General features: G+C 44.5%; 1 protein-coding gene across 8 annotated transcripts in view; it reads right to left on the reverse strand.

The window, feature by feature from the left end:
* The window catches only part of LOC117884722 (neurabin-1-like), a 75,165-nt gene extending 56,170 nt beyond the window's left edge, over positions 1–18,995 (reverse strand). For 3 of the 8 annotated variants that reach the window (XR_004647647.1, XM_034785391.1, XM_034785385.1), the window contains exons 1-8: positions 18,722–18,831; positions 16,087–17,976; positions 7,232–7,364; positions 6,236–6,356; positions 4,241–4,345; positions 3,895–4,015; positions 3,173–3,322; positions 1,401–1,454 (exon numbers count right to left, since the gene is read on the reverse strand). Coding sequence is in view for 7 of the 8 variants with exons in the window: in XM_034785391.1 (XP_034641282.1) it covers positions 1,401–1,454; positions 3,173–3,322; positions 3,895–4,015; positions 4,241–4,345; positions 6,236–6,356; positions 7,232–7,364; positions 16,087–17,724 (2,322 nt within the window). In the remaining variant the exon portion in view is untranslated. Of the gene's footprint in view, positions 1–1,400; positions 1,455–3,172; positions 3,323–3,894; positions 4,016–4,240; positions 4,346–6,235; positions 6,357–7,231; positions 7,365–16,086; positions 17,977–18,374; positions 18,503–18,721; positions 18,849–18,869 lie in introns of those variants that run through there. The other 5 variants (XM_034785386.1, XM_034785388.1, XM_034785387.1 and 2 more) reach the window with 5 other exon arrangements.
* Between the last annotated feature and the right edge of the window lie 222 nt (positions 18,996–19,217).

The following is a 19,217-nucleotide window of genomic DNA, read 5'->3' on the forward strand; positions in this document are numbered from 1 at the left end:
CTTGCTACCCCCTAATGCCAGCCCTGATTTTTAATCTACCATATATGCAAAAAAACCAGTTGTGACAAAGCTGGGACGTGGAGGTTTTATAGCATGTTGGGGGAGGGCCTCAGAGAAAAAAGTGGAGAACCCCGATCTACAGAAGGTACAGACACACAACAGACTACTGCTCAATATGTTTTCCCCTTCCCCTGCCTCAGTATTTTCCTTTTCATTGTCAGATTCCCTAGCAAGTCACTAAGGCCCCGATCCTGCAAATAGGTCATCATGTGTGGAATCCCTACACTTTCTCAAAGCCTAACAACATGAGGCCAACTGCAGGACTGGGACCTAAATTTATCTTTTTATTAAAGTTTCCTGTTTAATTTTAGTAGTAGCAGCATTTTAGTGTTCCATCTCATGTTTCATTGAGAAGTATTGTCTTTTTGGTTTAAAAATAATTATCCTCTTGATTTCCCTTCTGTCAAGTTGGAATGTAAATTTAACAAGTTAATAAAGAAATGTTCTATAGTTCCAAATATCTGTGTGCTAAGTAGTGTATTTGCACACACGGCCATGGCCCAGTTGTCTAGCTTCTGTGCTGAGGCTGAAAGACATGCAGCATACACCATTGTCACATGCACAGGATGCTGATGAATGCCCTTCTCACCACTAACTGGCTGATGAATGCCCTTCTGGAGACAGCAGTAAATGGCCAAAATTCACCTGGTTGTAACCTGGCTCACTGAGAAGAATGAGGTAGAGACACGCTGCTGTACTTTCTCCACACCCTAAGACCAATGTTTCTACACATAAGAAAATGGCTGCTCACAGCTCTCTGTCCCCACCTCTCCCAACAACATGGAAGAGGAGACAAAACTTCCCTTTCCCAGAACAATCAGAAACTGTAAGAATGCTGAGCTAGCCCTCACCCAAGAAGCTTGTGTATTTGCATCAGGGGGAGGTTGGCCGGGGGAATCTCCACCCCAGTTCCTCTTCCTATAACACTCCAAAAACTCCTTCCTAGAAGTGACCACTGCCCCAAAGTGGCAAATACATCCACTGCTCTCTAATTTCTACACAAAGACACCTAATTTTTATGAAACACCAATACTGAACGGAGGCAAGTTTCTATCCATTGAACTATTCAATTCAATAAATTCTACTTTAAACAATATTATTCAAGCATTTTATCCTATTATAGAATTTCTTCAGTCTGTCACAGAATTCAGTATTTGTGTAACCCAGAATTTAGGTTTACAAATTTGTGTCTAGTGTGCCCAAAGTACATGGTGCCCTAGCCTTAAAATAGACATCGACTGACCTTCATTCGGTTTCCAACTTTTTCTCCTCTAAACATCAATCCTATCATGAAAAATGTGAACATTAAACATTGCAAAACTTTAAAAGAAGTAACTTACTCTCTCTTTTAGTTGGTTAACTTCAGCTGTTGTTACTGCATGCTTTAATTGTAGCTAGAATGAAATGTAACAGTTTTGTCAAGAAATATACAGAAAGATATTTGAAAGATGGCAAGTTTGTTACTAAATATTTAAGGCCTGATTCTCCTCTCAATTAAGTCAGTTTTACATTAGTGTAAATCCATGCACTTGCTCAATAAAGTTACTCATGATTTTCACCAGCATAAAAGAGGAGACCAGGCTCTTACACGTTATATGTTTTTCCAAAATTAAGCTCCCAATTTAAGAAGAAAAGGTTTATAAGGTCTTATGATGGTCATGATTTGATTTTTTTTATTACGAATATGGACATCTGTATTTGAAAAATTCACAAATTAATTTATGGAAATAGCTACAAAAAGCAAGCAAATTAAAATCATGTTTGAAATGAAGTGAACATGCCAAAAACTGTGAAAGTCAGTAATGCTTTGTAACTGGGCAAGTAGTAAATGTAGTCAAGTGAAAAATACATTAGTGCTGGGTCTTTTTATTTAAGTTCATAAAGAATATCATCATGAAGTATTTTTACATTAAGCTGTACGTTTAAGGAGCAAGACTTCGGTATCAAGAGACTTCAGTAGATTACAGGGGTACATAAAGGCTTCATTTAAGTCAAGAACACAATTACAACAGTATGTCTTCAGAAATCTACTATTAAGTATGCATACATAAGGGCAATAGCAAATTTGTTGAAGACAACCTCTCAGCTCTTAAATCTCACCTTAAATATGTGACTTAGAGGCACAGAATACCAAACATGTTGAAACAAGTGAAATTATGAGTCTGAACACTTGATTTAGATTCACTATCAATAGAGAATGGATTTCCACCTAGAGTCATTTCCCATCATATCCCCAAGTGTATAAGGTATTTATGCATGGATGTCCCATTATGGTCTATCAGATTCTCACCATGCTTCTCCAACTTATAACATTGGAAGTGGTCTCCAGTCTGGAATCCAGACTCCCTCAGTATCACCAAGAAAATCAGCTTCATAAAGCCTCTAATAAATCCAATCCTCATTAGAAAGTATTTGAAGCAAGTAGGGAGAAGCATCCACCACTGCCACCACGGGGTGGCATAGCTCTTATGCAGAGCATATTTTGCCCAAAAAGCAGTCTGCAAAAATCAACTTTGCACATACTTGCTTACAAAACAGCGTGTTAATCACGTTATGGGAAAGGACTATAGTTCAGATACCCTCAATTTTTGTTTAGTGTATAGGAATAATATTCCTAGATTTGCCTCATATATCCTTTTAACAATTCCCACACTACACTGATGGGGTAAGACAGAAAAATCAAGCCAAAGAAAATGGTTACTCCTATGTCTGGAATATGTGAAAATAAGTATTAGTTTGAGTAGAAAAGTTGATACATTTATATGATGAGATTTATTTTTACTTTTATCAGCTGAAGCTGGGACCATGGTACACTGGGAAGGCAGTATAAACAAAGCCCTATAATTTCTGATAGTCAACATCTTTTGATCCAATGCTCTGTCAGGTTCTTTTTTTTAAGCTTCTGAAACATTTATTTTGAATTTTATGTATGTCAATTTTGACAAAATCCCCAAATTTGAAAGGTCATTTACAAGAGGCCTTTTTTGTCAGAGGAAAAAGAAGAATATGATGAGACAGGGCACAAAAGAGATTCATACCAACTTTAGAAGACCCAGATGCTCTTCGGCACACCACATAAGATTTGTAAGAAACTTAGGTTATGTTATTGTACCTCTTTAAATTTAAGAAGAAACTGTGCTGAATCCATATCCAGTGGCAAATTCATATCTTCATTTTCATTTTCAGGAAGATAAAAGACTTCCACAGACTTTCCATGTAAATGTGACTCAAAAGCATCATCATCATCATCATAATCATCATCCTAACAAGATATAAAAACATTACTTTACTGAAGTAAACCACAGACCTTTCTTTAATGGCTAAACTTTATTTTCTTAAACATACAGTCTTCAAATAACCCAAAATCATAATTACATCACTTCTGTTGACTAGCAATTGTCCTCTCTCTCTTGTTGGTTGAGCAACTTATACTTATAATGTACTGTTAAGGTAATCTGCAAACATTTTATATAAAAATTCCCTAAACAGAAAGTTGTTTCTTGCCCTATCTCAAATGACAGTTGATTTTTAAAATTAACTTCCTCTCTTCAGGTTCCCTTGAAGTTTTCTCCAAGAAGACTGTGTCCTGCTCAGATAGGATACCAACCTGAGGCCTGTTGGGAATGTATTAAGTAACATTATTATATGGAATGATATTTCAAAGTTTATATGTTACTATTCTCATTTTTAATCAAGTTGCACCTTTTCACTTTTATCCCTTGGTTGTCTGGTTCAAAACATCTTTAGTCCATTTTTTGTAAAATATTTCCAAGTCATGATTAAAAATACAAAATTACTTTATATACTATATAGCTATTTTATTGGTAGCTATACCTGTTCTGTATCATCATTGGCATAGTGCTGCTCATATAGGCATCTCTCTTGCTCTAATGTCTCACTGATAAGACGAGCTACTTCACTCTGAGTCCCAGGTTTCTCTCTTCCAATTAGAAACCTATAAGGAAAAAAAAAAAAAACAATTAAAAGGTAGTACAGGGCAAGTGTATGTTTAATATATGGTAGCCTGTTACCCTGTTGTCTTTGGTGACTACTTATGTTAAATTTATATAAAAACATTTTACACAATTTGCTGCTTCTTTCCCTTCATCTTTGTTAATGAACAATATATTCCCAAGTAGTTTTTAAATTATAAAATATGTATATATAAAGAAACACATACCTCACACTGCCTTTGGTGTTTTTTAGCACAGTGGCTGCAAAAAGCTGAGTTACTCCTACTAAACTTATACCATCAACCTCAACAATCTGATCATTTACTTGGATTCTGCAAGACAAATCATTTAATCTTTAGCAATAAAGCTGACAAAAAGATTTTGGTTTAACAAATTATCTGCACAATGTAAACTGAAATTATTATTAATTCTATGTGATGAATATCCCTTTCAATTCTGCAGTATTTAATTTGACAATTTGTTGAGCCCCAGAAGGTTAACAACTAAAACACTGATCTCCTGTCCCTTGACTCCTATGAAGTTAATCTATTTTAATTTGTTTTATATTTGCCTTGATATTTTCAGCAATTTACATTCTTACTGGCGTTTTGAGTTGTCAACATTATTCTTGTGGGAATGTTTTGTACTTGCATATACTGCAAGTGTTTTCATTGCTGCTAGGCAAACCTAACTTGTGCCTTGTAAAGGTGATAACTGTTTGGGAATCTGAGATATATAGTTACTAAAAAGCAGAAAAGAAAGTTGAAGCAATCAGATAGTCACATGAATTCATAAATAAAATATTCCTACCTCGGAAGACATAACTGTATCACAAGCATATTAAATTATAGTCTTTTCAAGAGGTAAAAAGATCACGGCTTCTAGATCAATGCATTAGTCGAAAGGTGTCACCATGCAGGGGTGGGTAAGCCAAGAAAAATAAATGGCCACCTTTTTCCACAGGCATTGCCAGTAAAGTAAGTGGCATAGGTGGACAAAAATGCCCTGCAAATGCCCTTACCTAAAGCCAACCACTATCTTGGTGAACAGAGGAATCTAGATTTAGTTTTCCTTATTTTGGAGTAGACTTCATAGGTATGTTTACTGATACATTCACAGTTTAAGTCACATGACTTGGGGAAAAAAAGTCCAAAATGAAGTTAATCAAATATTAACTTTTGCAACACTAGACATAGGAATTAGCAAACTGTATCGAGCCAATGGTCTATCTAGTCTATTATGCTCTGTCAGCAACCTACATCAAATGCCTAAAAAGGAAGGTGTAAGAAACCCTTTTATGGATAAGTATTGAACAATCTTACCATAAGGGAAGGTTCTTCCTAATCAGATAATCAGTGACTGGCTTACACCTGAAACCATTTATTTCTCTTCTTTTTCTTAGGGTAGGTCTACACTACCCGGTAGTTCGGCGGCAAGCAAATCGAACTTCTGGGTTCGACTTATCGCGTCTTGTCTGGACGAGATAAGTCGAACCCGGAAGTGCTCGCCGTCGATTGCGGTACTCCAGCTCGGCGAGAGGAGTACCGCGAAGTCGACGGGGGAGCCTGCCTGCCACGTCTGGACCGAGGTAGGTTCGAACTAAGGTACTTCGAACTTCAGCTACGTTATTCACGTAGCTGAAGTTGCGTACCTTAGTTCGAATTGGGGGGTTAGTGTAGACCTGCCCTTAGAGTAATTGTGTACAAGATGGAAGATAAAGGGTGAGATTTGCAGCTGGTGTAAATCAGTCTAATGCCACTTAAGTCAAAACCATTGTGCTGATTTACACTAGCTAACAGGTAGAACATGTTTAGAGTTTTGATATTTAACTTGATATGTCTACGAAGGCTTTTTCATGCTTAACTGAATACCAAAACAATGGAAGATGAAGAAATCGGAGATGTCTGATATTAAAATATGCTGTACTGTATTATGGCCTCCTATGCTTTGGGATTAGAATAATTTATAAGAAGATTTGAGAAGTTAAATTCAATGAAAATTGCAGTTAGTTATCTGATTAAATGTCATAATATTTTAAGAGCATAATACTATCAGTTTTTTGCATTCCGGGTTTCTACAATTCATATGCTGTACATCTAAAAAAAAGAGAATTACTATATTACATTTTATATATATTTTACTGAAGAGTCCTTGAGTGTAAATCATTTTTGCAAAATCGGTTAGTTAGCAAAATGGTATGAGCAACTTGAATGAAAACTCACCGTCCATCTCTTTGAGCAGCTCCACCTTCAGTTATTGTTTTTACAAAAATTCCCAGTTTTTCCAGTCCCTGATCTGCACCAACACCCATTCCAATAATACTAATGCCTAGGCCACTGTCACCTATGGGACTCAAAAATTCTAACATTAGCCACAACACATTTTAAAAGGTAGTTTTCATAAATTATTATAGTCATCAATGAAAATGCACATGTGCTGTTCTTTGTCTTCATCTAACATGCTCACTGGCTTGTTGTGTCTCCTCGTTAGTAATATTTGCAACATAAAGATACCTCAGACTGCCTGTTTCCAGTAAGATTACAACCCAACAGACTAATACAAAATCATACACCTCTACCCCGATATAATGCAACCTGATATAACACGAATTTGGATATAACGCGGGAAAGCAGTGCTCCGGGGAGTGGGGGCAGGACTGCGCACTCCGGCGGATCAAAGCAAGTTTGATATAACGCAGTTTCACCTATAACACGGTAAGATTTTTTTGGCTCCCGAGGACAGCGTTATATCAGGGTAGAGGTGTACTTAATTAAAATGATCCAGATCAGCAAAAGCTTTACATCCCCATTATGAAAGTCTGTGTATTGTGAAAAGAGTTTAATGTTACTATTCTATCTAGGCGCCCAACTTCGGAAGCCCCCACACTGTAGTATCTGATAACTTTGGATTGAATTCTAAAGTTTTAGGGGTTTGAGCTACTAATGGTTTCCATTTTACAAACACTTATGTACTTTATGCATTATGGGCCAGATCCTCAGACTGGTGTAAATTGTCATACTTCAATTGGACTGTAACTGAGCGACAACACTTTACAATAAATACTTAATTCAGTGAAACTATTCTGATGTAAAGTAAAACATGTGCGCAGGTCCTTCAAGGATCGAGGCCTAAACACAGTAGAAATACATCTTCAAATAGCTTCAGCCTATATAAGAAAAATCATTTTCACAAGCAATTATTTGACATTTAACTTGCACCTTTTTCAATTTCCACAGGAAACACTTCCATTTTTTCCACCCTCTTCTCTAGTTCATACTCTGCTGATGCTGCCACAGGGTCAACCTCTTCATTACGTCTATCATAAACTTCATTTGAGTAAGTGCTGAAAACCTTAGAAAGACAAGAGATCTTATTTTAGTGCAGTTTTGACTCAAACATGAATATCAGAAAGAAAGCAAACCTAACTATTTCATTGTCCTACACACTCAACTTATCTGAGCAATAATAAAGAGGTTGCAGGATTTCGTTTTCAAATCACATATATAGGATAGTTTCAGAGGGGATAATATTTATAAGTGTCAAGCCAAATACTTCAGCACCTTTTTACTTGGATATGAAACAAATATGCACCAGAACTCATGGAGGCATACTTCTCTCTTCTTAGAGAACTAGGAAATGCTATTATAGAGCCTTTATAAGATCGCTATAAAAAAAAATAGAGCATAATCTGCCAATCACTTTGTGCTATGAACAGATGCAGTTTGATTTTGCAAGAGATTCAAACTGTCTCCCAGAAAAAGGAAATACCATGTTACATACATTACTATATTTAGTAATCACTGCAGTTGAATATTTGTTAAAAATAAAGTGGTAATAATAAACACTAATGAATAACCATGGAGGGAGGGATAGCTCAGTGGTTTGAGCATTGGCCTGCTAAACCCAGGGTTGTGAGTTCAATCCTTGAGGGGGCCACTGAGGGATCTGGGGCAAAAATCTGTCTGGGGATTGGTCCCCCTTTGAGCAGGGATTTGGACTAGATGACCTCCTGAGGACCCTTCCAACCCTGATATTCTATAACTAAGATGGCAGACCACAAAGGAGAAGAAATAAATACTATATCGACAGTGGTTTTTATTTACAATGAATTAAAATGTTAATGCTTAAATATATAGTTTTATGCTGAAAAAATAAATAAAATCAAGGTATAAGGTTTGGGAGAGGACAAGTTCCCAGCAGCAGGGGAGGCCACCCCGCTGCTGAAACAGTTCCTGCCCAAGGGCACCCACATTCCTGGATGGTGAGTAAGGCCAGGGCTGTCCCTACTCATACGCAAAGTATGCAGCTCAAATTTCCTGGTGCCCTATGTAGCTCCGTGCTCCTCCAGCTCCTGCTCTGCCTCTTCCCCATGGCCCCCACCCCTGCTCCGCCCCACCTCTTCCCACCCCTGCTCTTCCCCAGCCTTGCCCCCACTCCCCTGAGGACTGCAGCAGGGTCAGGCCTGCATTCACCGGCGGCGGGAAGTGCAGCAAGGGAATTGCGCAGGGCATCAAAATGGCTACGGACGGCCCTGAGTAAGGCCATGACAGCAGAGCTGCAGAGGGCTCCCTGCGTGGCTGTGGAGCCAGTGACACACAATCCTTGCAGGCACAAAGTGTGGGGGAGGCTGCAGTCTTGGTGAGGCAGAGCAGAGAAACCCAACCAGGACAACAAGGAGGACAACAAGTAGGGTGACCAGATCAGCAGTCCAAAATATCGGGGGGGGGGAGGGAGAGGGGAAAAAAAGGGAGGCGGAGAAAAAAAAAAAAAAAAGGCGTTTAAAAGGGGCCGGGGGCATTAGCAGGCCCCGGCCCCGCATGCTGCCCTCTCCGCGGAGCTTCCTGCCCCCCACGGGCATATGCGGCACGCGGTGGATCCGGGCGGGGGCAGCGTGGAGCAGGCAGGAGCCAGGTGGGTGGCAGGGGCCGAATCCCCGCTGCTGCCAGGGAGCCCCGCACCTCTGCCGCCCGCTCGCGGCTGCGGCTCCTTCCCGGCGGGACGCGCCTCCCACTGCCCCGGCCACATGCGGCGCGCGTCCCCCCGCGCCTACTCTCCCTCCCACTGGGAAGGAGCAGCTGGATGCGTGCTGCATGTGGCCGGGGGGCACGTCCCACCGGGAAGGAGCCACAGCCGTGAGCCGGAGGGAGAGGCGCAGAGCTCCCTGGCAGCAGCAGGGATTCGGCCCACACCGCCCAACAGGCCCCTGCCCGCTCCACGCTGCCCTCACCCGGACCCACCGCACTATCCCGCGGGCTGCAGCAGCCTCCAGGCTGCGCTCCCGGCCCCGGGTGCAGCGGCCCAGGCAGGAGCCCTCTGTCACGGTGGGGGGCTCAAAGCTGAGCCCCGTCTCCCTCCCTTGCCAGCCCCCCTTTGCCCGCCGGGTGCCCGGGTGCCGGAGCTGACTCACCAGCTCCAAGATCCAGGCACCGCCGCCATCCCCTCCCTCCCAGGCTTGCGCCGCCATGCTGCAAGCCTGGGAGGGAGGAGGAATGCTGCGTGGTTGGGGAAGAGGCGGGGCCAGGGCGAGGATTTGGGGAGGGAGCCAATGGGGGAAGGTGGAGTGGAGCCGTGGGGGGGTGGTGGAGCGCAACATTTCTTTTTTGTCCAGTGTCCCGACCAAACATCGGTCGGGACACGGGACAAAGAAGCAAAAATCGGGACGTCTGGTCACCCTACCAACAAGCCTGTTGCTGAATGGCTTCTGCCTGGGGATGGAGCCATTCAGGAGAAGAGTGGCATCTCCTGCAGCTGAGGGCTCATCCTCCTCCAAGTCCTGGCCGGGGGGGGTCTCTGCTCTGCTTGCCAAGACCACAGTCTTCTCCACACCTTGTGCCTGCAAGGATTGGGTGTCACTGGCCTCGCTCTATCACTCCAGTGACGGGGGAGGTTGCAGAGGGCTCCCTGCACAGGACTGGTGACACCCAATCGCTGCAGGCGCAAGGTGTGTTGGGGAAGCTGTTCTCACTGTTAACAATGGATTTTTTTCATTGATTTCAGCGTGTCCGCTGAAATCAACCTTTAGGAACATCTACTGAGTTAAATCTAATCCTGCCAAGCCTATACTGCACTGCCAAGTTCTAGCCACTTCTATGCCTTTAGTCCAAAGGTAGATTACATCAATATTGGTCCAAAGACAAAAAATAGTGACATTAAACTTGTTTTCCTGTGTGTTTGTTTCCACCAGTGTGGATTCTGGGCTCTGTCTAGCTATATCACTCAGGTAGGGGAAAAGGCACTAAAATGACTGGCCAGAAGCAGTGAAGAAGAGTGGGATAGAAAAAAGAAAAATAAATCACAGTAGGCTTGGCCTACACTGGGAATGAGGAAGTAGTGAACTAGAACTAGTTGCTATTTCTCATCTTCTCTTTCTACCCCCTCATCGGCTGCTGTGGAGTACTCCCTTAGGCTCAGGCAGAATCAGTCAGGCTCTTATCCTGCTCTTCCTAGGATTCCCACATCCCAGAAGGGAACTTAACAAGGGAGCAACCAGCGATACTTGCTCCTCCCTTCCTGCAATTCAGAAGATGTCTAGCACAGGAGCTGATGGGCAGCAGGAATGCTCAGGGAACTCCCAGCTCAACCAGTGCTACTTTTGGGATTACAGGGGAGGGAGTGTACCATAATTATATGGCTAGTTTAAACGGTTCCATTTTTTAATTGGTCATGGCTCAGGTAACTTTTTCAATTAATAATCAAATATTAGGTTTTCTTCTTAACACAGCTTACTCCTGGGGGAATTCTGCACCAAAAAATAAAAATTCTGCCAATTTTGTCAAAATAATACTTTATAATCATGACCGTTTCAATTATTTTGGTAATTTTTTTCAAAATACGTTTCAGCAACTATGTCTAACAACAGAAACAAAAAAATTCCTCCAGGAGTAGAGTTAAGGAAACCCCTATGATAACCCAGTTCCTGTTTCTCGGCTCCCTATCCCCCAGAGCCCAGCCACTGGGCACCCCCCAGCCCAGAAACCCACAACCATTCCCCCTAGAGCTCAGCCATAGGGCATCCCTCCAGCCCAGACACTTGCACGCACCCCCTCCCCCAGAGCCCAGCCGCAGGGCACACCCCAGCCCAGACACTCGCACATGCCCCCTACCCCCAGAACCCAGCCATGGGGCACCCCCCCCCAGCCCAGACACTCACATGTGTCCCCTACCCCCAGAACCCAACCACGGGGCACCCCCCCCAGCCCAGACACTCGCACGTGTCCCCTACCCCCAGAACCCAACCACAGGGCACCCCCCCAACCCAGACACTCCCTACTCCCTAGAGCCCAGCCGTGAGGCGCCCCCCAGCCCAGACACCCACACGGTCCCCCTCCCATCCAACTGTGGGACCTCCCCAGGCCAGATCCTCGCACCCCTTTCTCCCCCAGAGCCAGTGATCCACAAGGAGAAACAGCCTGATGCTAGGTCCCACGCTTGTACAGTTTCCTGTAAGCCTCCTCCTTCCTTCAGGGTGTGCTGGGAACTACAGCTGTTGGGAACCCTTCCCCTCTCCTCTCTTTGAGAGCGAAGCTCTGTGGGTCCAGGTCCAGTGCCCCCTGGTGACAGCCAGCAGCTCTGCAGCCTATTTCGGGGGTGAGGGGGGGGGTGAGGTGGGCTGGGAGAGAAGGAAATTCTGTGCATAATATTAATTTCTGTGCAAATTTTGCATTGCGCAGGGCACAGAATTCCCCCAGAACTAACAGTTGCCCTGAAGTGCCAAAAGTGGCTTATGTGCCACAGCTTAGACACTACTTCTATTACCCCAACATACGCGCCATTCTAGACAGTGCTATGTCAATGGGAGAGCTTCCGTTGCTTGCAGAGTTGGTTTTATTATGCCCACAGGAGAGCTCTTTCCCATCAGCATAGAGCATCTTCACCAGACACACTGCAGCTGGATCAACGCAGCTGTGCCACTGCAGCGCTGTACATGTAGATATGCCCTAAGTTACCACACTGAAACATTGAGAAAAAGGCGCTTTTAGGACTGATCAGAACATCTGTGCCACTTCCTAAGTACAAGACCCAGATTCCATGCCAACCCAATTCTTGACACTTCTACTTCAAATTGGCTTTTCCCCCCCACTATGTTATGCTCCTCTATGGCTGTTTCAATGGATATACACCCTTTCCCAGACAAGGCAGCAAGCTCTCATCCCACCTACTGTCAGCAGCCACCATAGCATAGACTCTGGGGTCAGCTTTGTGCCAAAAGTCCCAGGCATCTGATGAAAGCACATACTATCATCCACTGCTGCTTCTAGGGTAAGGAAGAGAAAGCAGCAGGAAGAGACTGCTCACACCAAGGAGGATGACTGGGAAAAAAATGTTTGTGGTAGTAGAGAGCAAAGCAGAGGGAATCACTGCAGGTAAGGTTTCTCGAGTCAGCCCCTTCAACCAGCAACTCCAGCCCTCCTCCCTAGCACATTGATTTACCAAAACCCTAATTACATCCATGTAGAAAATGACCAGTTTTGTAATATTTAGACACACAGTCTTGGAAATAATGACTTAAGTATTTCTTACTTTGTATTCTACCGGCCAAGAAATCGTAGCCCTATTCTAATTGCATCCCCTTACCCCCATTTCAGCAAATCCCTTAATCAACTTTAAGAGACTCTCTGAACATAATCTGGAACACCAAACACCTGTCTTAACTTGATTATTTGTTTTGACACTCTCTTAAAATAAAAAGTTAGGAAGGATTTTATATAGTACTGACAAGAATAAAGGATGCAGTGTATCAGGTTCAAAGGGGCCAAGGATCAAGTCTAACGTTGTCCAAAAGGATCATACGAGGAGGTACAAAGAGGACAGAAGTCAAAGCATTTGTGAGAAGAATGGACATTCCACTGCCAAAAAACGAAACTTCTCAGGCTTCAAACAACAAATGCTGAAGTGTTAACACAGCCCGTGTCAGATTAAAATTTTTCTTTCCAGCCTGTTAAGATCTCACTGGAAGACAAGGTCCTCTGATATGGTTAGAACCAAAACAGGATTTTAAAAAGTAGGTATGGAAACTTCTAAAATCAAAAATACCTTATGTAAACAATTAAACATTTTAATTGCAGTTTACCACATTCAGAAAAATGAATCCCACGCTGGAAAACAAGTTAGATGTCTTTAAGGTAACACAGGTTAGGTGATAATGTATATTCTGTATTAATTCACAGCTATTCATATAGTTCAAGAAAGTTAACCTAAATATTTTTAAGAAAAGACTTAAGTTGTTCATAACTTTGAATACTCAATCCTGTTTGCTCACTTTTCAGTCTGTTTCTAGATATAAACATTAAGAACTTTCACTGATTTCTCAAATTATTAATAATCAGATACAAAAAAAATGAGTATACCACCTATGAATTCTGCAACTTAATTAGATTGTATATATCTTTTAAGTTTAAAAATGCACCCATCACATAAGAACTGTAGATTAGTTGTAAAAATAAATTATCTAAACTGACTAACTCAGAACACCAAGAGGAAAAAAAAACAAAGGCCACACACGAAACTCAAACTCACTCAAGTTATCCATCAGAAAACACCACATCCTCCTTGTCAAACAAAGATGAAAGAATACTCTTAGCTACTGCAGTTATCTTTTGGAATCCTCAGTCTCTCCAGGATTGCAGCAGGATTCAAAACTGTGAACCCCTGAAAAGACATACAGATACTGCTTCCAGGACTGCCCTTTACTACTACCACTTCCATTACCAGAATCTGTTTCCACCTCTCTACTTTCCAGGTTGAGTAGCTCTTACCCATAACCCAACTTGATCAAAAATAGGGAAAAAGCAAACACGTTATTTCATGCAGGTGCAATAAGGCGATGTAGAGCTAAGTGTCATCATTATACTGGCATTGCCACTCAAACCATCCCATGATCTTCCTTAGTGGCTTCACAAATACTTTGAACAGGAGAGATAACAGAACAAACAGGTGGTCTTCAACATCATCCTAAAAGCAGATGAGCAATCACTCAATACCACCCACCCTCTGCGATGTCAGAGGAAAAACAAGTCACTTGCTCAGTACCCTGTATCTCCACAGACACCACAAAGCAGTAGGGCTTGAAAAATCCACTCACCTACGGGAAAGATTCCTACTACCTATCTGACAGTATCTGCAGAATCTATGCTTTTATTTAAAAACACCTCTAACCCTCCTGGCTGAGAAGATAACCCTCCAAGCTTAAATGCACCGTAAACTAATGCAATGTTGGCTTCTTAAGTCCTCACCCAGCTACAGTGCCTCTTCTGCTGCTCAGAATTTTGTTGGTTTCAGTGTTGAGCACAGGGATCTGAACCGCACAATGAAAAGTGATAAGAATAAGATCAGTTTCATGCTACTGTTGCTTGAGAAACTCTGAACAACAGTACAGCTAGGCACTCAAGCTATTTCCCCTCCCCAAAAAGAGAAGCTGGCAAGCAATAAAGCAGCAAAGACTACCCCCTCCCCATCTCCCTCCCTCCCGCCACCCAACAACCAGGAAGCAATGGGATGAGACTGTAGAACAGAGAGCAAATGTGTCTCCCTTCAAAACATCCAGAGTATGCATTTTGAGATGCTTTAAATTTATCAGATATCTACAAGCCAGAGGCTATAGAACAAGACTGAGGCTTTGGAGGGAGGGGAGGAGGGGAAATAGTAAAGCTATTCTCCTTGCAGCCACCAGAAAGCTAAAAGAGGGGAAGAGCAGCAGACATGACATAGGGATGGCCACAGCTAAAGATGAGATATTGGAGGGAGAGGGCCAGGGCTCACAGGTGGCACCGAACATTCTCTCTCTTGGGTACTTGGCTGATTGGTTCTTGCTCACATGCTCAAGGTCTAACTGAGCACCATATGTGGGCTGGGGAAGAAATTTTTCTCCATGCCAGACTAGCAGTGACATTTTGATTTTTTGCCCTGCTCTGCAGCATGTGGGCGTGCATCGCTTGCCAGGATTTTCTGGGTGTATCACACTGTGTCATTCCCCTGCCATTGCGAGGGTCTCAGGTACTGATGCACCTCAACCCCTCCTATTCTCTGCCTGTGGCACATAATAGACTAGTCTTCTGTGAGTTGTAAAACCTTGATCTAATTTTGGCTGTTTAGTTTAGGGTGTGCGTGGTGTTGGTGGCCTGTGATACACAGGAGGTCAGACTAGATGATCTGGTGGTCCCTTCTGGCCTTAGTCATAGTGTGTATGAGAAACAATCAGTTCAATTTGCTAACTTCAGATAATACTCTCTCTGTTTAATAAATCAGCTTTAAATGCAAAACAGGTTTTGACAAATGCCTTTTTAATGTATCCAACACATTTAAGGTAGTTTTATTTAACTAATGCATAATTTTAAAATGCTCTTTTTGTGCATTTTAATTGAATTCCAATTTCCATCCAAATACAGCTTAACACAAATCACAAATAAAAAAAAAAATAAATCATTTTTCCTTCACAGACAACACAGTTCGGTCCCAGAGTTTAATTAGGATCAAGCCAATTACTAACTCTGTACCTGAACCATGCTACTGCCCTGCAAACATCTACTTCAGCAGAATAGGTTTGGGAACATGATTAGAACAGTTTTAACTAACAGGTTGATAGCACACAACTGTGTCTTAGCTCTGTTGGGAAACTATGGAGTCCTCCACTATAGGAATTACAGCATAGACTAGACCCTTTTTAGGTCCCGCAGTTCAAAAGGAGGGAAAGCAAGCCCTAACACGGTAAAAATCATGACTATAACATAGATGAAATCCGTATCCCCTGATCATCATCATCTAATAGAGACAAGTATGCTAAATAATCACACACCCCCCTTGCATTTAAAGTACAGCTGGAATAACTCAGGTTTGCTAGATGACTCCAGGTAGAGAGGGGGTTGAAATCCTGAAGAATTTTGCAATGAACTGTAGAGGTGGTAATTCTTGTTTACAACTCTATTCAATATTGCTTCATTTTGCAATTTAATCTAATACAGTAAGAAATATAAACACCATTTTAAAAGTTCTGAAAGGCGCATAATCAAAATGGACTTCCTGTATGGTTAAGAACATGTTTAGAAACAAAGCAAAACATCATTACGACATACTTTACCTTGATAGGGGCAGTTGAAAACTTGACTCTTCTGTCCGGCTCAGGATCTTCCTCTTCAGATAGCCCAGGAAACTCCTCATAATCACTGTCATAGGTATACTCCTCTTCCCCCTCCAATGTTTCTTTACCTTCAGGGCCCTGGTTTTCAGACTCTGTATCCTGGTCATCATCAAAACCTGCATTCTCTATTCCAAAAGCACTGACAGAAAATGCAATGAACTTCTCTCTCTGATTTTCCACCACATGCTGCTCCTCCTCCTCTTCAGTGTCCCCCTCCTGTTCTAGATTGTCCGGCACCTGTGTGATAAGAACCTCCTTCAGAGACACTCCCTCTCTTATTTCTTTCTGACTGGGCTCACTGCATACTGTTACCTCTTCCAGTCCTCCAAATGAATGATTGTTCTCTTCCCCAGTTTGGTGCCTGAGTGGTTGTTCCCCATGCAAGACACTATCTTTCCTCAAGGTATCTTCTTTATTCCCTGAGGTTTCTTTTTGCACCGCAACCAGTTCAGCCCGAACCATCTCTACCTGGGAGATCTGTGGGGGGACACTGTCTCCTAACCACTTGGCCTCCTTATCAGATGTGTTGTTCACATCCTGCTGGCCCCTCCCAGGAGCCACTTGCTCCCTTGTATGCACTTCTTCAGGTGACTGACTCAGCTCAACCCTGCTGCTGCTACTGAGACAAACAGGCTCTTTGGGGCATGGACTCTCCTCTGTGCATCCTTGAATAGCAGCAGGTGACTCCCAGCTACAGGGGAGTATATACCCTTGACTTGGGGTACCCTCACTTTTGGAAATTTCTTTGGATTCTTCAGTGTCACTGTCACCAAGAAAACTTTCCAGCCGCCTAGAAATTGGTCCTGCATTCAAAGAGGAGGATCTTGGGCCACCACTGAGATGCTGCTGCCTGTGCTCATCATTGCCTTGACTTTCAGTTCTTTCCAGGGCCATATGAGGGATCACATCTATATTGAAATTAAAATGATCCACCACACTGCTGCAGTCAGGAGAGGCTGAACCACGTCTCGTCTTATCTTCACTTCTTTCACATTTGCTGGGAGAATATCTGTCCACTGAGCTCCGCTGCTTTATGTTCCTCTCAAAAAGTTTCCTGGTCTCAGAAAACTTTTCTGCCAAGGCAGCTTTATCCAAATCACCTTCATCTTTGCTGCGGATGATTTTGTCACCCATGGAAGACACAGGCAGTGAGTCCAGGGGGCTGCAGCAGGGGCTGGTATTAAGGAGGTTATTTTTTTGGACACTGTGGAAAGATGGACTGCTGGGAGAAGGTACAAGATCAGTTGGTACTGCCCTACTGATGATCTTGGCCTCAGTGGGGGAGCTGCTTTCACACGGTGGTGTGGCAGAGGAGCCCCCCATCTGCAGGAACATGTTTTTGATCTTGTGTACTCTGTTGCCATAGGTGGCAGCTCTGCCTCGGCTATGTGGGTCATTCCCCACTCCACTGGAGGTGGTGTTCAGCTTCTGCTGGGGGCCCACTTTGTTGGAAGCATTTTCAGGGATGTTTACCCCATCAAAGGAGCATTTGATGGCATGGAAATCGGATTTATAAGTATTTCTGTGTGGAGAAGCGCTTCTCAGAGTCCTTTCCCCTTTGCCTTCAGTTTTCATCATTGTCAGAAACAGAGACCCTCACTCTGGGCAAAGTATGTGGAGGAAAATCCACAGCACCAACAGCTTCTGCCACCCCCACACTGCCTAGATATGATCCTATTGTGGCTTGGAGAGGATAAGACTTGAAAAGCAGCCTCTAGCTGGGTTATTCTTCCATGCCCACATTGAAATGAGTTATGGGAGAGAGATCAGGACATATCTGGATATATATGATATTAAATCCTCTGCTGATCATGGTATCCAGAAAGCCATCTGCAGAGAGAGAAAGAATAATTTAATTTACTTGGGACCTCACCAGTGTGTGACATGCATCTCAAAGGGCTTCAAAGGGAATTTCCCACCCTGAGGAAGGGCAAGAAATAAGCCCATTGTGTTCCCCGTCCCTGCAAGGAAAGAGCAGATCAAGTTCTCTACATGTCTGCCTGCCCGGCCCATGAAGAACTAGAAGTGCAGCGCCAGACTAACCCTCAGTGAGTGTGTCACTCTCACTCCATGCCCTCCGGGGGTGCCACGGCCCACCACGCCCTCCACAGCCGGCACGGACTCGCCTCCCACGGGCCACCCCATGTCCTACGGGGCGGCCAAAGCCAACCCGCCCCAGTGCTTGTCCCACCCACCCCGGTTGCCGGGGGACACGCTGGCTAACCCACCCCGCTCCAGTCTGAGCAGCTGCGGCCAGCCTGGCCCCTCCCGTGCGCCGGCCCCGCGGCGTGGTGTCCCAGGGGCGCCGCGCTCCCAGACTCGCTCCCGCGGCGCCCTGGGGGGCAGCTTGCTCGGCCCGGCCCGCCCCGCCCGCCCCTCGCGGCTCCGGGCGCCCCGCGCTGCCCGGAAGGGAAAAAAACCACAAGTTTCGGCCCCGAGTTGGAGCGTCCCAGGAGAGCGAGTCCCCGGAGGAGGAGCCGCCTCCTGCCGGGCTGGGAGCCCGAGGAGCCCCCGGGACTCGTGGGGCGGGAGCCGGGCTCACCAGAGAACCGACCCCCGCTTCCCAGCACCTCACCCCAAACTTTCCAGCCCAGCTGGGGGCAGGGGTGCTGCCCGGCTCCCTCCCCTCAGCTCTCCCGGCCGCCCAGCGGCCGCACGCACAGCGCCATCGTTACCCACCCCCAGGCAGCCGCAGCCCGAACTCCTTTCCCCGCCCCACTCACCGTCTGCATCACGCCCGTCCGACTCACTCTGCCCGGCGCCCCCTCCTCCCCGTGTGTGGCGCCCGCGCGCTCCCACACAAAGACTGGCGCGACGAGCACGAGCCTATTCCGCTCCACATTGGGGGGAGGAGGGGTGGCGAGAGAAGCTCCTCCTCCGCTGGGATATACCACGCTGGGATAAGGGCTTGGTTGGGATGATACCATCCGGGGAAGGGTAGCAGAGCGCTCGTGTGGCTAGGTCACTCTGCTCCCGGCTGCTGAGAGGAGCCCTCAGCCCTAAGGCGGATTCTCTCTGATCTATGGTTTCCCCTCCCATAGTAGCCGATATAGGGCCCGCTCCTGGAGTCG

The sequence above is a fragment of the Trachemys scripta genome, chromosome 11, assembly GCF_013100865.1.
Source record: "Trachemys scripta elegans isolate TJP31775 chromosome 11, CAS_Tse_1.0, whole genome shotgun sequence".
In the NCBI taxonomy this organism is placed as follows: domain Eukaryota; kingdom Metazoa; phylum Chordata; order Testudines; family Emydidae; genus Trachemys; species Trachemys scripta.